General features: G+C 31.5%; 1 protein-coding gene across 4 annotated transcripts in view; it reads left to right on the top strand.

Moving 5' to 3' along the window:
* Positions 1–2700: 2700 nt before the first annotated feature.
* The window catches only part of LOC113398326 (calcium-activated potassium channel slowpoke), a 65645-nt gene continuing 48937 nt past the window's right edge, over positions 2701–19408 (top strand). For 2 of the 4 annotated variants that reach the window (XM_064215404.1, XM_064215402.1), the window contains exon 1: positions 2702–3620. In XM_064215404.1, coding sequence (XP_064071474.1) covers positions 3306–3620 — 315 coding nt within the window. In that variant the 5' untranslated portion in view covers positions 2702–3305. Of the gene's footprint in view, positions 3621–19408 lie in introns of all 4 variants that reach the window. The other 2 variants (XM_064215403.1, XM_064215405.1) reach the window with 2 other exon arrangements.

Raw genomic sequence — 19408 nt, 5'->3', positions numbered from 1 at the left:
CCCGATCAAAAACGGAAATCCACCATACTTGAAATGGATCGGGGAATCTGTGCCTGATAGTAATTAATTATTAAGTTATACTTTTTGTTAATTTTTCTGGTTTCTGTTTCATGTATAACCTGTGCATATTATTTAAATGTAGATTAAAAATAAAATAAGTTCTTTCAACTCTTTAATTGGAAAATTACATTAACACACTAAGAGATCCAGTAATTATATTTTAAAATTAACATAAAGTTGCATTTTACAAATAACTTTTGGCAAAATTGAAGGATTTTGTTTTCATATTTATAATAAACGCTGGTTTGATACATTTGATATATAAAAAACATTACTAGATTTTTTTGTTTTATAAAATGTAATTTGCCAATGAATTTACTTAATAATTAATTATATTGGCTTGTTCAGGTTATCATCAGCCATCTTAGCCCATTCGGGGCCCTAGTAATATGAGGCCAAGTATGGATGGCTAATTATTTATAGAATAAATAAAATTTATAGAATATACATACTAAAAATTAATAAATAACAAATATATTGCGTAGCAACAACTAAGTTGAAATAGTCATCAAATGGCTTAGAAAAATAAATACAGCAAAAAAAATGCAGAAAAAGTGTAAATAAAACTAACATAGATTATTTTTGAATTGGATGGGATTGGGTGGGCACTTCAAAAATTTCAAAAGCATAAATAATATAAATAACACTTTAAAACTACGTTTTTTTACTAAACATTAAAGAAACACTTATTATTATATCAAATAAATGCCTACTTTAGCCAACATAGTCTTGTTTTTTCATAATATTATATATTATGATTTGATATGATTGATTAAAAACAAGACTAAAAAATAAAAGAATAGTTAATCTCTGGTCTAAATGAGATTTTTCTCAATTAATGAGTTATTTCACCAAGCAAGGAGTGTAAACTTCGTTAAAAATAAATTGAATTTAAATGAATATTAAAGGAATAATTTAGATATAGTTTATTTTATAGATGTGTGTAATGCCATTCTATTAAGTGTTATTTTGTTTTTTCAAGAAACATCTTACGTGAATGGTATTTCAATTTTAGCATTTATTACTTTTAAAAGTGTTACTAAATTATTATACCTATAGATAAAAAATGTATTTTGCAGTTCTTTATATTTTTAAATCTAGTCGATTAAACGTATGATATATTAAATATTAAGTATGAAAGCATTTGCGTAAGACTATGTAATTTTAAGATTTTTGAAAAAGCTTAAGTGGATTGTTTCATCATTTTAAGGTTATGACAAAATTGGCTTTTTATTTGTTTTTGTTTCAAAGAAATTAATACAACGCACACATAAAATAATACACGAGCAATAAATTTATTGTCATATCTCCTTAACATTTAAATGATTTAGTTTAATATTTATTTAGCAATAAAAATATTGGAAATATATTTTTTGTGTTTTAACAGTAAACCCAAATTTAAAGAAGCCCGCTTAAATGTTATACACAAAAATTAACGGTCGCGTATATGCGTCACATAACGTTATTATGCGCGAAGGGTGATTTAGACAATTTATCCTTATTGGATTTGAATAGGATAAATCCTAATTAGCCAATAGCAAAGAGATTTATATATTCTTACCTAATATCTTTGGCCATTGATGATATTTGCTCTCTTTCCTATCTGGTCATTTCGTCACAGGCAACATCGACTACATGGTTTCTCTGTATGATCTAAAAATCGGGATCTTATATAGACGAAGTGGTTAGTTAGTCCATCACCAAAAGGTGGCGTGCGAATCTTATTGGAAAGTTGTAGAAAACAAATTAAACAAGGATCTCAAAGCAAAGCTACTAATAAGTAGCATATTTTTAAATACTTTATTCAAAACACCACGTTTTTTAAATAATACAGTTTTGATAAAAACGAATTAATCGATAATGTTAACTACAAGCGGCAATGGCACAGGATCTGATCAAAAAATGATCGTCGATAGCGACCACTTTTGATTCCAAATATTTAACATGCATTTTGTTCGGTATAATAATAAAAACCTAATAAGCTTGTAAATAATTCTATCAATTCATTTATACAAGAATTGAGTTGAATGTAGGTAAAGAATTTAGTCTGTAGACCGTCTACGAATCTTAAGTATACATTCATCATACATGCATGTCTGAGAATGCAAAAACAATCTATGACTTCGTTAAATGTTAATTTAATCAATATTCTACGAGATATTAAAGTTTAATATTACATTATAACAATAAAATTCAATAATTTTGTACAAATTCGTTATCCGAGAGATTCGTCGAGAAATTTCGTACAGAAAAAAAAATCTCAAATCTTATTCTTTCTGAGGTATAAATAATCGCCACCAACTTTTCTTATTTATTAGATTACTTTATTTTACATTGAAGCTTAAAATAAACATTTAATAATTTCGACAAAACATAAAATTCTAACCAAAAGCATTAAATATTTGATGTATATAACGAATTAATATTCTATCTGTATTGAGATTGCGTACAGAAGCTTTTACGTAGACGTCTACGGTTTTCGTAGCTTATAGTGACGCACGCAGAGGGCGGCATCGTATCAAGCAAAACTGAAATCATTGACCTCTCCAAAACCTCCGCATTCCCCACAAAATATATCCGACGTCACAACAAGTCAACGTTATTTTCGAGCGGCAACACCGAAGTGAGTATAGCAACGAGCAGTCCATACTTCGAACTTAGTTCAGTCGGAAGTGAAACAGTGTAATGACAACAAAAATCTTCGCAGTCTTAGTCCGCGCGAGTCCGTGAAGCAGAAATGTCCGTTACAACTGATTTATAAGTGTGACAGACTAAAGAAGATACCAGAGAAATATTAAAAATATCCCAGTTATTCGAGATCAGCGTGGAAATATAGATTTGTCATAAATCCACCCTTAAAAGTGTCAAATCACTAAATAAATATCCGAAACAAATATATGTATTTCGGGGCTTTCACAGCCTAGAGACTTAAGAGGTAGGTGGGTTAACTCAAGAGCCGTGGCAAACGAGGTAAGGAGATTTGGCAGCATCATCGAAGGTGGAAGAAGCGGTGGCGTGACGGGTTTAGAAGAGAAAAGAAGAGAAGGTCGCAGTTCGCGGGTCAGCATGAGCGGACGGTAGCGGGCGCGCAGGCGCGGATCGATCGCGCGGCATCGAACGGCGCGGCGCCCACTCGGCAATCGGCCTCGTAGCTCGGCGCTTAGTCGCGCGCGGGCCGGCGTGCGAGCGCGCGCGTCTCTGCACGTGCATGGCGCGCCTGTCTGGATGCCTCGCGCCCTCGGGGAATGGCTTCGTCCGAGGAAGAGGCGACAACCACGTCGAGCTCTGAATATGACTGCCTCAGTGTCCGAAAATGGTGGTGCTTCCTGCTATCGTCGATCTTCACGTTCGCCGCTGGGCTCATGGTGGTGCTGTTATGGCGCGCTTGCGCGTTCGTCTGCTGCCGCAAGGAGCCCGAGCTGTCGCCGAACGACCCGAAGCAGAAGGAGCAGAAAGCGGCGCGCCAGGGCAAACAGGAGTTCGAGGGCACCTTCATGACCGAGGCCAAGGATTGGGCCGGCGAACTCATCTCCGGCCAGACCACCACCGGACGAATACTGGTGCGTACCATTTACATACTATTTAAACGAGTCAACACAAACAACCGACAAGACGTAAGTCTTACGGTGGTGTTTAATGATAATGACTTTCTTTATCAAAACCTAATCATTAATTATAATCGTACCTCAAATGTATTTAAAGGAAATCGCTTTAAACGAGATGCAGAGTGCGTTAGAAACGACTTGCGGTTAAAATAAACATTTAGATTTAATGGTGATAACTACCATTTATTGAATAAATAAATGTGATTCGATATTCTCAGCGTTCAGGTTTTATATTACTCGATCCCCAATATCCCCCGTAAGCCGTCTTCGACCTACCTACTCAATACGCACTTGTAATAATGGCAGTGACCTAAGCCTGACCCACTTTAAATTTCGGATGAAAACATTTTTTGTGTTCACGAGATTCATTTCTAATATATGAATTATTATATTAATATTATTTCTATTAGAATATGTTAAGTAATTTATTGCATCTGATTAATCATACGAGCTATTTGTTCGTTTTATTTTATTGTCTCCTTGCATTATGTAAGCAATGTGAAGGGCATTGTAACTGTTAAACTTCGACCCAATTTGCAGAATCTCAGTGACGTCATACACTATTGAGGGTAGCCCAGCTTATTATCAATGTATGGTACTGTTGCAGCATTTCTCTTCTAAGAAAAACAACGATTACACGTCGTGTATACAATAAAATTTATATTCTAAATTCAACACTTCATTCTTCAATAGAATGGTATAATAATTATGTATATATATTTAAATAAAGTTTAAAAAATATGATGTTTTATAAAAGAATATATTTGAGAATCAATATTATAAAGGTTTTTTTTTATTATTATAAGGTTACAATATTGAAGCTGGTTTTGATGTTTCTAAATAATTTAAGATTTTGTTTTTTTTTTTTTACAAAAAAATATTTACAAATTATTGAATAACAATTATTAAATTTAATAATTTGTAAAACACTATATATATATCGAAAATTATTTAACATTACATGGATTGTAAACATTTTTTTTTTATATGTAGCTCATTTTTAGCGAATTTTACGATGAGTTGCATCAAACTTCTTTGTCTCATCGTTTAACCCAGACACGCCTTAATAATATTTATGAGACAAAATAGTGCATCAATCGAATTAAAAAGCCAATTATACGAGTTTCATTACAAATCCGCCGGGAATAAAATATAAACTATCTTTTATTCCCGGCGTATCGATTTTTAATCCGTGAAATTAAAACAATACCTTAATAATTACTCACCTAGTAAGATTAAATATATCAAACTTTAATATAAAAATAAAATATACACAAACATCGATTATACCAAAATTTCTATGGAAAGCATCCAGTCGCAAGGGCGGGAAAAATACCGATAAATGTGAACGAAATTCGACCACAACCATCATTAAAAATATCAAGGCAAACATATATGGTTTCAAATATACTATTTCCATTTTTTTTATTGTTAACACTACAGCTCAATAGTTACCAAATAAAAAGAGAATCTGTTGGCAAGCAGAGGAATTCACTATAACGTCCAAACTTGTTATAGATGGTCAAATTGTTTATTTACTTTTACTCATAATATATAATATATCATCTATAAAGATGATATGCAAATAAAACATTACCTATCGAGTATATATAATATATATAAAAATTTACTTGCGTGATCGTTTTTTTAGTAGTTAACTAATAATGCTGCAGAATCGGGTCGGGACAATAATTAAATTTATACATAATTTACTTGATGAACGTCACGCTATGGACTGAAAAAAACAATACAGATGAAAAAAAACGAGTATACTTACATAAAGAATGTAAAACGACTAATACGAATATAATAACAGACGAAGATATATTTAAAATAAGGAAAAATATTTAATAAATATAACTAGTTTGCATTACATTGCGAAAAAATGTCTACGACTCAGTTCGATGTTGAGGACGAGATCTAACCACTCAACTTCAACAAAAAAGTTATTGGGATTTTTTTCTCAAACATTATAGATAGTTATGTTGGTATAGGGTTTCGTGCCTCAATAAGCACGTTAGTTGTCTCTACGGTCTCGTCTGTTTAATGTCCCATCGGACTATGAGAATGAGTGAACAGAGAGTGCACCTGTTTTTGCGCCAGTATCATCAACACTTGTCCACTGTAATATTATTTCCCACACTACTCCTGCTGTTCTATATGGATCAGAGTGTTGGGCTATAAAAGGGATGACTGAAAGACAATTGCATGTGGCGGAGATGAGAATGCTGAGAGGAATGTGTGGTGTTACGCGAATGGATAGAGTAAGGAATGAGTACATAAGAGGAAGTTTGAAAGTGGCACCGGTAACCGAGAAGCTATCTGGAAACCGGCTGTCTTGGTATGGGCATGTTATGCGGAGGAATGAGGACCATGTTGTAAAAATGGATGTGGATGGATATAGAGGTAGGGGACGACCCAAGAAATGATGGATGGATTGTGTGAAAGACGATATGGTTAGAAAGAATGTTACTTGTGAGATGACGTCCGACAGAGAAGTATGGAAGAAGAAGACATGCTGCGCCGACCCCAAGTAAAATTGGGATAAGGGCAGGAGGATGACTACTCTTTGAGATATGTATGAGATATCCAATCAAATTTCACCCTTAAACATTTTAACAAAGTAATTTGGCTACAAAAACGCTAGGTTCAACAAAACGAACTTTCCATGTTTGTTTCAAACAGAATATGAAATAATAATAATAATAATCTTGGAATGAGAAATTAAAAAAAATACTTTCACAAAAGTTTTTTATTCGTTACATTAAATACAATTATATGCTATGCTTTAATTTACAGCTTTATATTATATTCAATAACTGCGGTAAATTACAATAAAAAAATAACAGCAAAGATAAAACTGTAAAGAAAATAGCAAGGAAAATTAAATTTGCAAAAACTTTTCAAACAATTCTTAATTTGTAAAAAAAAGATTATGAGCAAAAATTAATAACCTATTAATTTACTGTGGAATTTGCTCGCCATATCAAATTAAGACTATCAATGAGTCCTTAAAGCAGCAATCAAATACTGCAGTTTTGCAATTTAAAAGATCTACCCCGAATAATATGCTAAATATTGACAAAGGAACAAGTCAACATTTAGGGTTTACGCGCACACAATTACGCATTGTAGTCAATACTTCCGCAATTCACGTCTCCCGTATACTACGATCACAAAAGAATCGGCCGAGAATTTAGCCACGCCTTACTTACATCGACCGCTTTGTTAACAAGATCCACGACGTCAGCACGCAGCGAGTAATGGTCCATGACCTTATTTCGTTATCTATGTGTCTAGTTCAAGTACGTTCGCTTTCTCCCATTGAAACGGTGATGCTGTAAGGTGAAATGTTTATAAATAGTCTGTTTCGATAAAATTAACTATTAAAGCTTGTTTATTTATTTACTATTCGTAAACATTTAACAATTTTATGTTTTTTAATCTTGAATCGTTTATTCTAATAATTAAATATGTATACTATAAACATTTGCTAAATTAGAACTGGGTTATTATTAGATAGATTGGAAATGGTTTTATAAATAATTATTATTTATATAACTTATTAAATAAATTTTATTCTTTCCCAAGTAAATAAATCTGATACAAATCAGAACACATATCACAGCCAAGATCGCTGGTTTAAATCCGACCAAGCATTAGTGTTTATAATTCATGTCGTATTCGGTGTTAAAGTATACCATCGCGACCAAAACTAAGCTGGCAAAATTCCTCCCAAATGTATATTCAATCCACACCGGGACCCTAACAAAGCCAACAATACAACAAAGGAAATCACGAAACTTTATAGCTAAGAGGAGGAATTTGCCCAGATTTGGGACATATATATTAGATAAAAAAGTTCCTAGCTTCTTTGCATTAAATATTAATTAGCTGTGCACACTAATTAAGATATTCGTTTAAGTTTCGTACTAAGCAATTTCAAGTACAATTTTGTTATTCGCTTAATAGCTTATTTAAATGAAACAAATAACTGTCTAATATTTCTTATATTCAATTTGACAGTTGACAGAATTTAATTTAATTCAATTATATTTTAATGAACATTCAATCTCCATCGTGTCTTCTCCATCGTACGTGACATCGGCGATATAATCAGTGCTCTCTCGGCATAAATAAAAGCCAAAATTTAAAAAAAATTGGCTTTCAGTGTCTATCTCGTTTGTCATAAACATTTTACATTGATCTATCATAGCACTGTCATACAGTATTACCATTACTAAAAATGTTCGCCTATTGTATAGCTTGAATATTATGCAATATTTTATAGCAATCGAAAATATATAATCTTATTTAAATATATGCCAAAATGGAATTGAATATTAAATATTTTTTCACACTAAAATAAGCTTGCTTTAGAATGATTAATGAATAGAAATAAAATGTCATTGCATAGCTTAAGTTTTTGGCAGACGAGCTGACACAGATAATAAAAGAAGTTGTTCAACTCAATGTAGGACAAGTGATCCATTACAATACGCTTGATGGGATTGAAAGGATAGAATGGACCAGTAAAACTTATATATGGGACATATAATTCATAGTCAAGGTAATATGCTTGATACATAGAGTGATTACACTTTTTTTTTTATAATTCTCGCAATATTTTTCGAGAAATATTCTTATTATGCCCTCAAAATGAGAATGAAAAAAGCTCAAGATCGAATAGTATTCGTTTACATATTCGCGAAACTAAAAGGTTATTCGTAACCTTTTAAGAAAAAAAAAACTCGACAATTATTATTAAAGCTGTTTTATTATTTTTTACAACTGGTTTGTCTACGACCGTCTGTCTACATTCGGCCACACAAATAAACAAACTAACATAATCTAACTCTTTATAATATTTGTATGTTTACAAATATTATTAATTTTTACATTCGAAGTCCTTCAATGCTAAATGTTACGATATTATTATTTAATTTGACGTACCTATTTAATTTAGAGGATATATTTATTAAATAATAATTATATAATTTATTTATTTATTATTATTTATAGAAAGAATAATTAAATAAGGAAATTTGATTAATTCAATACGGTAGGTAAATATTCTAGGTAAAATAAATAAAACGAATTAAATAGTAAATACATACACGTAATAATGTCGACCGGTCTAATCATTTTGATCGGCCTTCTAGACCCTGCGGATTATTCTAAAAGACTATCCACCTAGCAAACGTCGAACGGAGGTTTAATTGAACATTAATATCGCTCTCAATCATCATTCATTTGACTCCCTATATTGAATTAAATCATCCCATAAACAACATTTATAGATGAAGCCGTATATATTTACAGATAAATCGTTGTGTATTTACATATAGGGATTTCCATTTCAGCTTAATTGTATATACAACTCTAGCTAAATAAAGTCATAACTTTTTACAATAAAATAAATTTTTACTCTGTGCTCGTTCCAACGGTATTTCGTAAAACTTCCCTGAGTCAATGTAATAAAGAAGTTCGTGAAACGATATATCTTTTTCCTTCCTATTCATACCGTTATTATATTGGACTTTTTTTATATGATTCACCATTTTAGTTTTAAATATAATTATTATAAGGTTTATTTTTCTTGTACGTTTACTTGTACTCTTTTGAGAAAAAAATCCGTGACCCAAACGCTTCGATCAAATGAAAAGAGGCGTAGTGCCTTTACGAAACTGCGAAATATTTTTTTCTATAAGTCAATGATTTAGATGTATCTGAAGTTAACCTAAAATGTTTTTTGTGTCTCTTTATTTAACAATTAAGTAAAATAAAGAGGTAACATTTGTTTGTAGGGGGTAATCCAGAACTAATAATAACATTCTAGAATTATTTTGACTAGAAAGCTATATTATTCCTGAGTGTTATAAATTATATTTATACATAAATATACTAGCTCGTTTCGCTATTAAAACTTTCTGAATATTTACTGAAACTGAAATTAAAATGCTTGTTACACACATCTGATAATTTATGTAAGTAATCAATGTTTCTAGAAAATTCTATCAAGTTTCTAGTAGCGTTGAATTTATATCGATTTGATTGAAATAGTGAGAAACTATTAATGTCTTCGACGAATATGCTTTGCTTAAGAAAATGAATATTTAAAATTCTCTATAAACGAGTAAAGTTCGATTCGCTTGTTATGGACGGAACACACTTTAAATTAAATAATGTAATTATAAATTTAATGTAATGTAAACCGACGTCCTAATTAAAATATTTGTAAGACAAAGATAAATCCTTGATTAGTTTGTTATGAATTCTAACTTATATGATAAATGCAATAGTGAGCTTATTTGTTTGTTTGTGTGTTACGCTTTCACCGTTTCATCATGATATTTGGCATAGACGTCGTCAGAGGTATAGAAAAGGAGATATGGTACCTTAATAGGTAATCCTACGCGTGGCGGTTCAAACCGCTGTTTAATTGTTATCTGTGAACGAAACTAGTTTATAATATAAAAAAATACGTTTTTATCAATATTTAAATAAAGCTTACTTTTTATGACATAAAAATATTTAATATCAAAATTATTAGTTTCGTACAACGACATACATTTCAATATATACTTTATTTAAACTTTCTGTGTACGTATAACAAATATAAACATTTTTCTTAAAAATATTTCAAACGCCGTTAATTTAATTTAGCTCAGAATAAACTTCAAAGAACGTCAAACGAAGAGCGATTCTATTTAAGCAACCCTTGCCCCCAAAACGACAATCATCCAATTGACCCAAAGACAGTGTCATCTAAATCCGAACGCCCCAGACGAATAACCTTTCGGAATATTCCAGAAACATCCGGAACGATTCCTAAAACGGAATATCGAATTAAATATTTATTTAAGGTGCTATTTTGCGAATCGAGCGCTCACTCCGGATTTGACCTTTAGAAGTAGACCTGTTTATTTCCGTAGACGTCGCTCGGATCCCGACCCGATTTTTCCGAAGGCTATATCGAGAACTGAAACTTAACTTATTCCACCTCGAGGAAATGGATAGATAGTTTTATTTATTTTTCGATTTGTAGTTTGATTGATTCAATCAATAATCAAAATTGGTTGATCGATAAAATCATCGTATCTTGAAGTAGTTCTTGGTGTTCTTTCTTAATTTGCTTATGGCATATTTCTACAAAGTAGTCTATTGGAATACAGGTAAAGAAATACACGTCCGAATCCTGTGTTCTCCATGGTTTTTACTTTAATAATGTGTCAGTCTTCAAGCGCAGGGTATAAATATGGACGATATTTGTCTTATATTCATTTCAGTTTGTTATTATTTCTTGTTTGTCTATAATTATTTCAATGCGAGGACGATATTTGTCTTATATTCATTTCAGTTTGTTATTATTTCTTGTTTGTCTATAATTATTTCAATGCGAGCTCTTGAAAGATCAGATCTAAAAAAAAATGTTGATTAAGTTTAAAACATTTGAAATAAAAGTCAAATTTATTCAAGTATGTCCTCACGAACAACTTTGAAAAACGAAGATCCGATGGCATCAAACTTAGCATTGTTTGAGATTAATTTTCCTATACATATTTAGGGACAGAACACCAAGACTGTAAATCCAAACCACTAGTTATAGTTATAGTGTCAATCCGTGTTTATATTACATCGCGATATCGGTTGAAGGAAAATATCGTGAGGTAACCTGTATGTGTCGGATGAAATTCTGGCAAATGTGTATCGACCTCGCGTCGAAGCAGCGTGGTTGAATAAATTTCACGGGAAAAGGAGATTACGCAAACCCAAGAATCCTCTTATTGTAAACTGTCTTATTGCAACATCTCATGTCTGGGAAGTCAGTTAACCTGACTTCCCGGACATGTTGCATTCAACCCAGAATATGAGAAGTTACCCGAATTCTAAAAAGATATGACTTCGCAATGGGATAATTATAAATTCTTAATTTAGATATTTTTTACAAATACTTGTAAACTTGATTATGCCCGCGGCTCCTCTCGTGTAGATTTTATAGTTCAAACACCTTAGCTTTCGTAAATAAGGTTTTTGATATTTTTTAGCTGTTTTATAACAAAAACACTTCTAAATTGTCTGATGGCTGTGCCATTCTTTGCGATATAAAAAATTAAATCTGTTAGAATATAGAAAATTTATTAATAGTTTTTCTAGTATGTAATGAACCGCATGTTGTTTACACCTTTAAAGACGTATCACTTTCAATGTTACTCATATATATTGTTCATTTTAAGTGCTTAGTGATAAGCTGATGGTGTAATTTTTTCAATAAATAAATAAACCGAATCTAGTATCTAGCCAACACGTTAATAAAATACCAGTTGGCTGGTCACCAGGTGTTGAGCACAAAAGCAGCCAAGTACTTACAGTGCAAGCTAGCTTCATAACATTTCATCAAATTAGGTGGTGTGGTTTCGCAGTGAAAGAACAACAGCAGACAACAGCGTTACTTTCGCTTTTATTAGTATACATTACTGTGTGTGTAACAAGACGTAACTTTGGATTTCTAAGTAACGGAGAAACGAATTACGGTCGGCTTAATACATTTTTTTTTTCAAACGGCATAATTTTTTTTTCCACAACAGTTATTATTTATTTCTGAACTGTATCTTACAGTATTCTGATTATCATAAAAATCCTTTCGGTAATGTTTCGTCGCACAGTCACAGATAATAATAAAATTGTTTTTTTTATTTTTTTTTTAATTAGGATGTATATAAAATTGACATGTAGGATTTCCATATCAACTTTATTATTAGTTAGAGATAGAAATAGCAACAATAAAAAAAATATAATCAAACGACGCATACTAAATAAAATGGCGCACACGTGCTTATGTTCAAAAGAAGTTCACATTTAGCCCACCAACAAGTCTAAATACAAAACCGTAGTGAAATCCAGTGAGTTCTTTAGAAATATTCAAAACTAGCTCATCTTAAATGCTTCCAAAGCGTTAGATAGTCGAAATGAAGCACGACTTGGTGAACGCTGTACACACTTAAATTCTTAGCTTAAACACAAAATAGCGCATTGAAGATGTTTCCAACGCGGATTTGAAACATTTTAATTTCAAGAAGCGTAATCATGTGACATTTTACGTAAAACTTATATTTTGCAAGAGAGAATGTTTGAAAAAGGAGATATTTAATACCTATTAATAGATATATTTTTATTTTTATTATGATTTCATAACATCTCGAATATTCTTAATGTTACAATGTTATTCAAATTTTATTGTTATTTTATCTGTTGTTCTTACATATTATACCAAATCGTCAAAACTTACCTAGAATATCTTTATCATTTTCGAGAAATATAATACAAAAACATCTCGTATATATAATACTATTAAATAGCAATTAAATAGTAGTAAATAGAAGTCGATTTCTTATCAAACTTGACAGAACTTCAGTGTCATTATTGAAACGAAAGGTGGTCCAGGACAGCGAAAGAATTGTTGTATTGTTATAAACAATATTTATTAGCAAGCAGAGTAACCATCCTGCTTAAGTTCAACAATAATTATAATTGTTCATTGTAAATACATCGCAATTTATACAAAATTCAAATAACAATTAATGTTGGTAGACGGTAGATGTACAAATCATATCACGAAATTAAATAACATTGAAACAAAATTTATAATCAACTTAAATAAATATAAGGTTCTAAATTATATACGCGTCGGTCGCAACGATGAGTTTAACATTATATAAGAAATCGCTTCGTGTATAATTTCTGAAATATTGTAAACCGACTAACGGTGATACGCTGTTTTGGTGCGTATACTTTTAATGCTATAATTATTATAGACCGTTTAATGCTATAATTATGATAGAACCAAGATGGCCCAGTGGTTAGAACGCGTGCATCTTAAGCGGTGATTTCGGGTTCAAACCCAGGCAAGCACCACTGAATTTTCATGTGCTTAATTTGTGTTTATAATTCATCTCGTGCTCGGCGGTGAAGGAAAACATCGTGAGGAAACCTATATGTGTCTAATTTCAACGAAATTCTACCACATGTGTATTCCACCAACCCGCATTGGAGCAGCGTATTCCACATATTCCACATGCTCCAAACCTTCTCCTCAAAGGGAGAGGAGGCCTTGGCCCAGCAGTGGGAAATTTACAGGCTGCTAATGTTATTATAGACAATGTCACATAATATAATTCTTTGACATCTCACAATTGTGTTTTGTGGCGCTTATTACATAAAACTCGTGACGCATTCAAAGAATTTAAACCGGAATAAATCGAATCCTAAAAGTATATCATATCATCAGAATAGTCCTCGATTAAAGGTAGTTCACGTATAAATCTTTTATCCATTTTAAAATATCTAAAACGTTCATTTCTGTGACCTATTTAAATCTTTATGTAACTTGGATATCGGGCTACATAAGCTAGTATTTAAAAAATGTGATGTATATTGGATTCAGCTGTCGAATACATTGAACTGTTGAAAGCCATCAGGAACGCGAGCGAAGGAATTGAATGGACGTTTTTCTACTATGGATTATTTAAAAGATAAAACATTCATTGACTTATATGAACTGCGAAAAGGTTTTATGTGACTGTACTGGGTGTTTCGTAACGAAATTTCTCCTTGGTGACGCGTATCTATTCTCTCTATTGATCTATCAAAACTATTTGGGGATTGGAAGGTATAATATACAAAGGACATATACTTAATGTTTACTTGATTAGATGGTATTACAAGGATATCTCGTAATGTGGTCCGGTAGGATCTTATCTATGCCATGGTTACCTAGTAGTTATTTACATATATATTTAAAGAATGAGATATACATTTCAAAATATGTATGAAATAGAAGTGGCCAGTTGTTAACACATATGGCCAAATCGTCTGTTCTACCTTCGGCATTTATTACTATTAATAAAAAATTAAGTAACATAAGAACTACTAATTCATTTATAGCACTGTATAATTAAAGAGAATTCAATATTATAGATAAAACTACAGAAATATCTTAAATACAAAAATTTTTAGGTAACCAACTTAAAAAAAAACTTATCGACAGTTAAAATATATATTAATAATATATATATTTCGCGTGTCATCCCATGAGAAAAATAATTACAATAACAGTATAACAGACGTTTTAAATTACTTTACTTTGAAGGTATATTATAACTATAAATATATAAATAAGTAGCCAATATTAAGTAAAGTAATTATCTAACCGTCAAAAATAAACATAAATTCCTTAATCGTTGTTGTTTATTGCCTAATGTAGATTTTAATAAAATAGCATTTTATCGAAAGCCACAAGAAATATAGCAATTACAATTAAGATATAATAAAATAATAAACACGAGAAATACGAAATATAATATTCACAAAGCATTGTAAACCTCTCTTTAATACTCAGCGGTTGTAAGCAAAAACGCAAGACAGGGTTCGAACGAACCTAATCTCTAAATAGGTCAATGGGAGGAGTCCTATCGATTGCCGCCACTTGTGCGGTTCGCAGGAACGCTGTAACAGTGTAACCACACCATAAGCTGAAGCGATAAGCGAGGAGCGAGCATCTTGTAAATACGGAATGGGTTCTTATCATTCGGTATCTATGATTCTTAATTGTGCCGACTTAATACGATAATTCATTAATCACAAAAAAACCATAAGACGGTTAATAATAAAACTTAATTTTATCCAATGAGTTGTATATCATGATACTCATTTTCTGTAATTGGTACGCAATAGGCACAGATTATAAATCAAATGGCAGATTGAGCGCACGGAACATTAAAGTGAAGCAATAAAATTGAATATATAAACATATTACCTGTAGTGCGAAATGACTCGTATTTTTGTTAATACGCCAAGTGTTGTCATTTTAAATATGTATTATTGACGTATTAACAAAATATTAATAACACCCACTAACGTTAAATTACATTTGCTTCTGATTTTGTATTAGTTTTTGTTACTTCGCTTTGATGTTCGGTGCGCCCCATCTGCCATTCGTTTTATCACCTGAGGCCGTAGGTACATATATTATTATTATTGATACATCGTCTGTGCAATTTTTATGCAATCAGTGATTTCTTCCAAAAAACTGACAAATGTCAATGTCATATTGCATTTATTTATTTTTTATTATTATGCTTACCGTCTGCTTGCCACAAGATTGCACTAAATAGTATACAATCAATGTACCTTTAGAACTGTAATACTTCGCCTGTTGACAATTTTGTATAACTGCCTGCTATCATAATAATATTCCAATGCCATAAATGGTACTGATCCTATACTACGGGCTCACTTATACACAATAAGTGAGCCCGTGAGATAACCTTCCGACACGAGATGATTCGACTGATCCAATCATAATCGAAATAAGAGGTACACCTCCACACCCACACCTCCACCGGTGTAAGTAAATATTATTAAATAATCAAATATTTCGACTGTTACATTATATTTTATTACATTTAGGTTAAATTTATAACATATTTAGAAATAGAGAGATAATTTTATCACGACTTTCCTGCTATTATCACGACATGTTAACAAAACATTACTGTCTTTAATTATTATTTTTTTAAATCATTAAATTATCTGCAATGGTAGCAACTAAAAATAAACCATGTTGTCTTAATTATAAAGTGCAATATCCCGCGTCACTTGTTTTCCTCTAATGTAGTTCCGAACGGTTTTACATAGAGCTAATTATCTCGATAATTCCCCGCTACCGCGCTCGCTTCCCGTCCTTGTTTATGGCCTAAGAAATACGGTACAAAGGGGTGAAACGTTTAAGCTTTTTCCAAGCGTAGATTTCGCCTTGGATATACGTATGTAGTTACGTAAGAGCGTAGACTTTTTGCTTGTCCGGACTTAGAGTGGCATTACGATACTGGATTTTTAGAATGAACGTCTTATGTAACTGGGATTCATTTAGTTGTATTTTCTTTTGTTAACGCCCACTTAGACGATCTAGAAACTTCCATTGGCGTTGTTCTTTTTTTAAATCTTTTGTGCATTTAAGAACAATTATACATTTCAAGCAAGGGAATTTATATATGTATACCGTTTTTCAGCGGAGAAGGGTTTTGTACATTGTGTCTGGTAGGTAATACTCCACCGGTTATTCATAATTCAATTTTTGAGTGAACCAGTGTAATTACAGGTATAAGAGGACATTGGATTCTTAGTGTCAGTATCTTATAAGCGAGAGTCACCACTTACCACCAAATGATTATAGCTATTTTATTAGCTTAGCTCATTTTTTCTTGTGCTTTCTAAAATATATAAAAAAAAATGTCAAAAACTACAACGGATTATTCCTAGCCTTAGACAATTATAATAAAAAATAAAAACAATTTTTTTCCAATTATCGTTCGTTAACGTTAAACATTGATAAAAATGTACTTATCGTTTTAACAAATTATACGGACTAAAATTGACTTGTAAAAATTACATTGACATCGGCATTGGAAACAATGGTGTGAATGAAACAACGTTAGAAAGAGTGAGAGGTGTGATCGCGTGTTACGTCAAAATTGTTAGTTTGGCATTATACACTTTTCCTTTGGCCGACCGCCATATCAGCTGTCCCCGTGCGTCCACTTACGTTATGCGTAATATTTATAAAATGTTTTGTTTTGAATTATAATCACATATTAATTCTAACACGTGACTCTTCCAGTACACCTACGTTTTATAAAAATAAACATGAAAACTATTTTAAATCGATTATTTTTACAATATAAATGTCAGACAAAATTTAGGCTTTATTATATTCTGTAATCAAATATATTAATATTTAATAATGAATTAGTTTAAAATGAATCATGAAGTGAAGTTAAAAAAAGATATGAATATTGAAAATAACTTGTAAGAGCGAGAAGGAAATATATGTATTTTAATTTTGATAAACTTCTGTGTCGGAAATTTTTGTTCACAATGTCTAGGCTTGCTATAATTTTTAACCACACACCAATGAATAAGATTGACGGAACGCGTAGCACGAACAAGTGAAGCCAAATGATTTCAATGTGTGTCAGTGTGCGTAGCGTGTGTAATGGTGACTTATTTATAAGGTTATCGGTGTATAAATGTGATTAATTTTGTTTATGTTCTAAATTTTTTTTTAGTTTTATAATAAATTAAATACATTTAACATGTTTTTATTGGAACGTAGTTCTTCTACGCGGCTTACAGTAGAGTGAAATAGCCGAGCCGAGGGAAAAAACGATATACAGGAGATTTAAAAGCGATGTACTGGGCGAGATTTCCTTCTCTCTCTCGTCTCTTTGATTATTAAAACTTATTTAATGTTATTGTTTTAAATCGCACGGAATATTTAATAACAATTTAATTTCTTGTCATTGAATCATATATTTTTGAATGCTGTTAATTCGTTTCATCGTTTTCGCATTTAATATTTAATTTACAGTGGAAGCAACTTCGATCCATAAAATCATTTTAAGAATAAACTATAATCATAATCACAGTGAACATCATACTCAACATGAAATACTTGTATATTTTTCAGTCGCCCATTTTATGACTTAACACTTAAATTACATGCCTACTTGATTATAACTCATTTTTAAATGACCTAATTCGCTTACAACTCAAGTAAAAAACTATTTTATTCCAACTAGTTTTACAATATTTATATATTGCTTTATCTTTTTAGAATACAAACACTTTTCAGCAACACACTGTATAATATTTAATAAAGATAAATTCTCAGTGGAATATTGACGAATTAAAGGCTTAACACTTTTGAAATTACTTCGTTCCGCCATTCGGTGAACGCGGCAAAACCAAATTATGCGCTGAATTTTCATGATTAATTTCAACATCGTGGTACTTAGTAAATTATATTTAAAAATATGCAAGTTTATTCTATACTAATTTTCGGTCATGGGTTTTTCCACGTATAGTGGAGGATGGTAGGCTTATGGTACAAAAAATAGCATATATCATTGGGATTTAAGCTTGCGTCAAACCAAAATTCATCAAATTCGGTTCATTGGTTTAGCTGTGAAAACTTTACAGACAGACAGCCTGAGTTATTTTCGCGTTTATAATATCTAACATCTGTCTCTGACCCTTAAAACGCGAGCGAAGTCGACAACTTAGTATATAATGTTTTATTCCTACAGCGATTGAATCACCGGCGCACCGCTAGTTTAAAATAATATATTATATGAACACCTTTAATAACTTTCCACGACATTATATGCTTTTCGACGTAATGCTGCCATGTTCCCCGTGGAATATTGATGAATTGCTTAACTATCTGTGAAATTACTTCATCATACCATGCGATTAATGAACGCGTTGATAACAGATTATTCAATATGTTTTTTTTTTAATACATCTTTTGACGATTTTTTTTTTGATTTGTTGTCAAACGAATGAATATATTAGGACTTAGCTTTGCCCACATACCCGTATAGGCATAAGTTATTTCTTACATTATAAATACACTGGAACTCATAGGGCTTTAGACGTTTTTTTCTTTGCCTCTAATTACACAGTTTACTTTCACACTGGAATAGAGGGACTGAGTTAGGTGATGGCTACAGAAAAGAAGAGAAATATATACATGATGCATAAATCGTAAAACACAAGAATTATACTTGTATAGCACAGATAAAATATATTTATTAAAAGATTTATTTTTATAAAGAACTAAAAGATTTATAAAGAGATAAAACAATTCAAATCGTTTTAATTATTCAAACACTCGACTGAAA

Source organism: Vanessa tameamea, chromosome 7 (genome assembly GCF_037043105.1).
Source record: "Vanessa tameamea isolate UH-Manoa-2023 chromosome 7, ilVanTame1 primary haplotype, whole genome shotgun sequence".
NCBI lineage: Eukaryota > Metazoa > Arthropoda > Insecta > Lepidoptera > Nymphalidae > Vanessa > Vanessa tameamea.
Note: the sequence above shows the minus strand (reverse complement) of the source record. Positions and strands in the feature narration are given on the sequence as shown.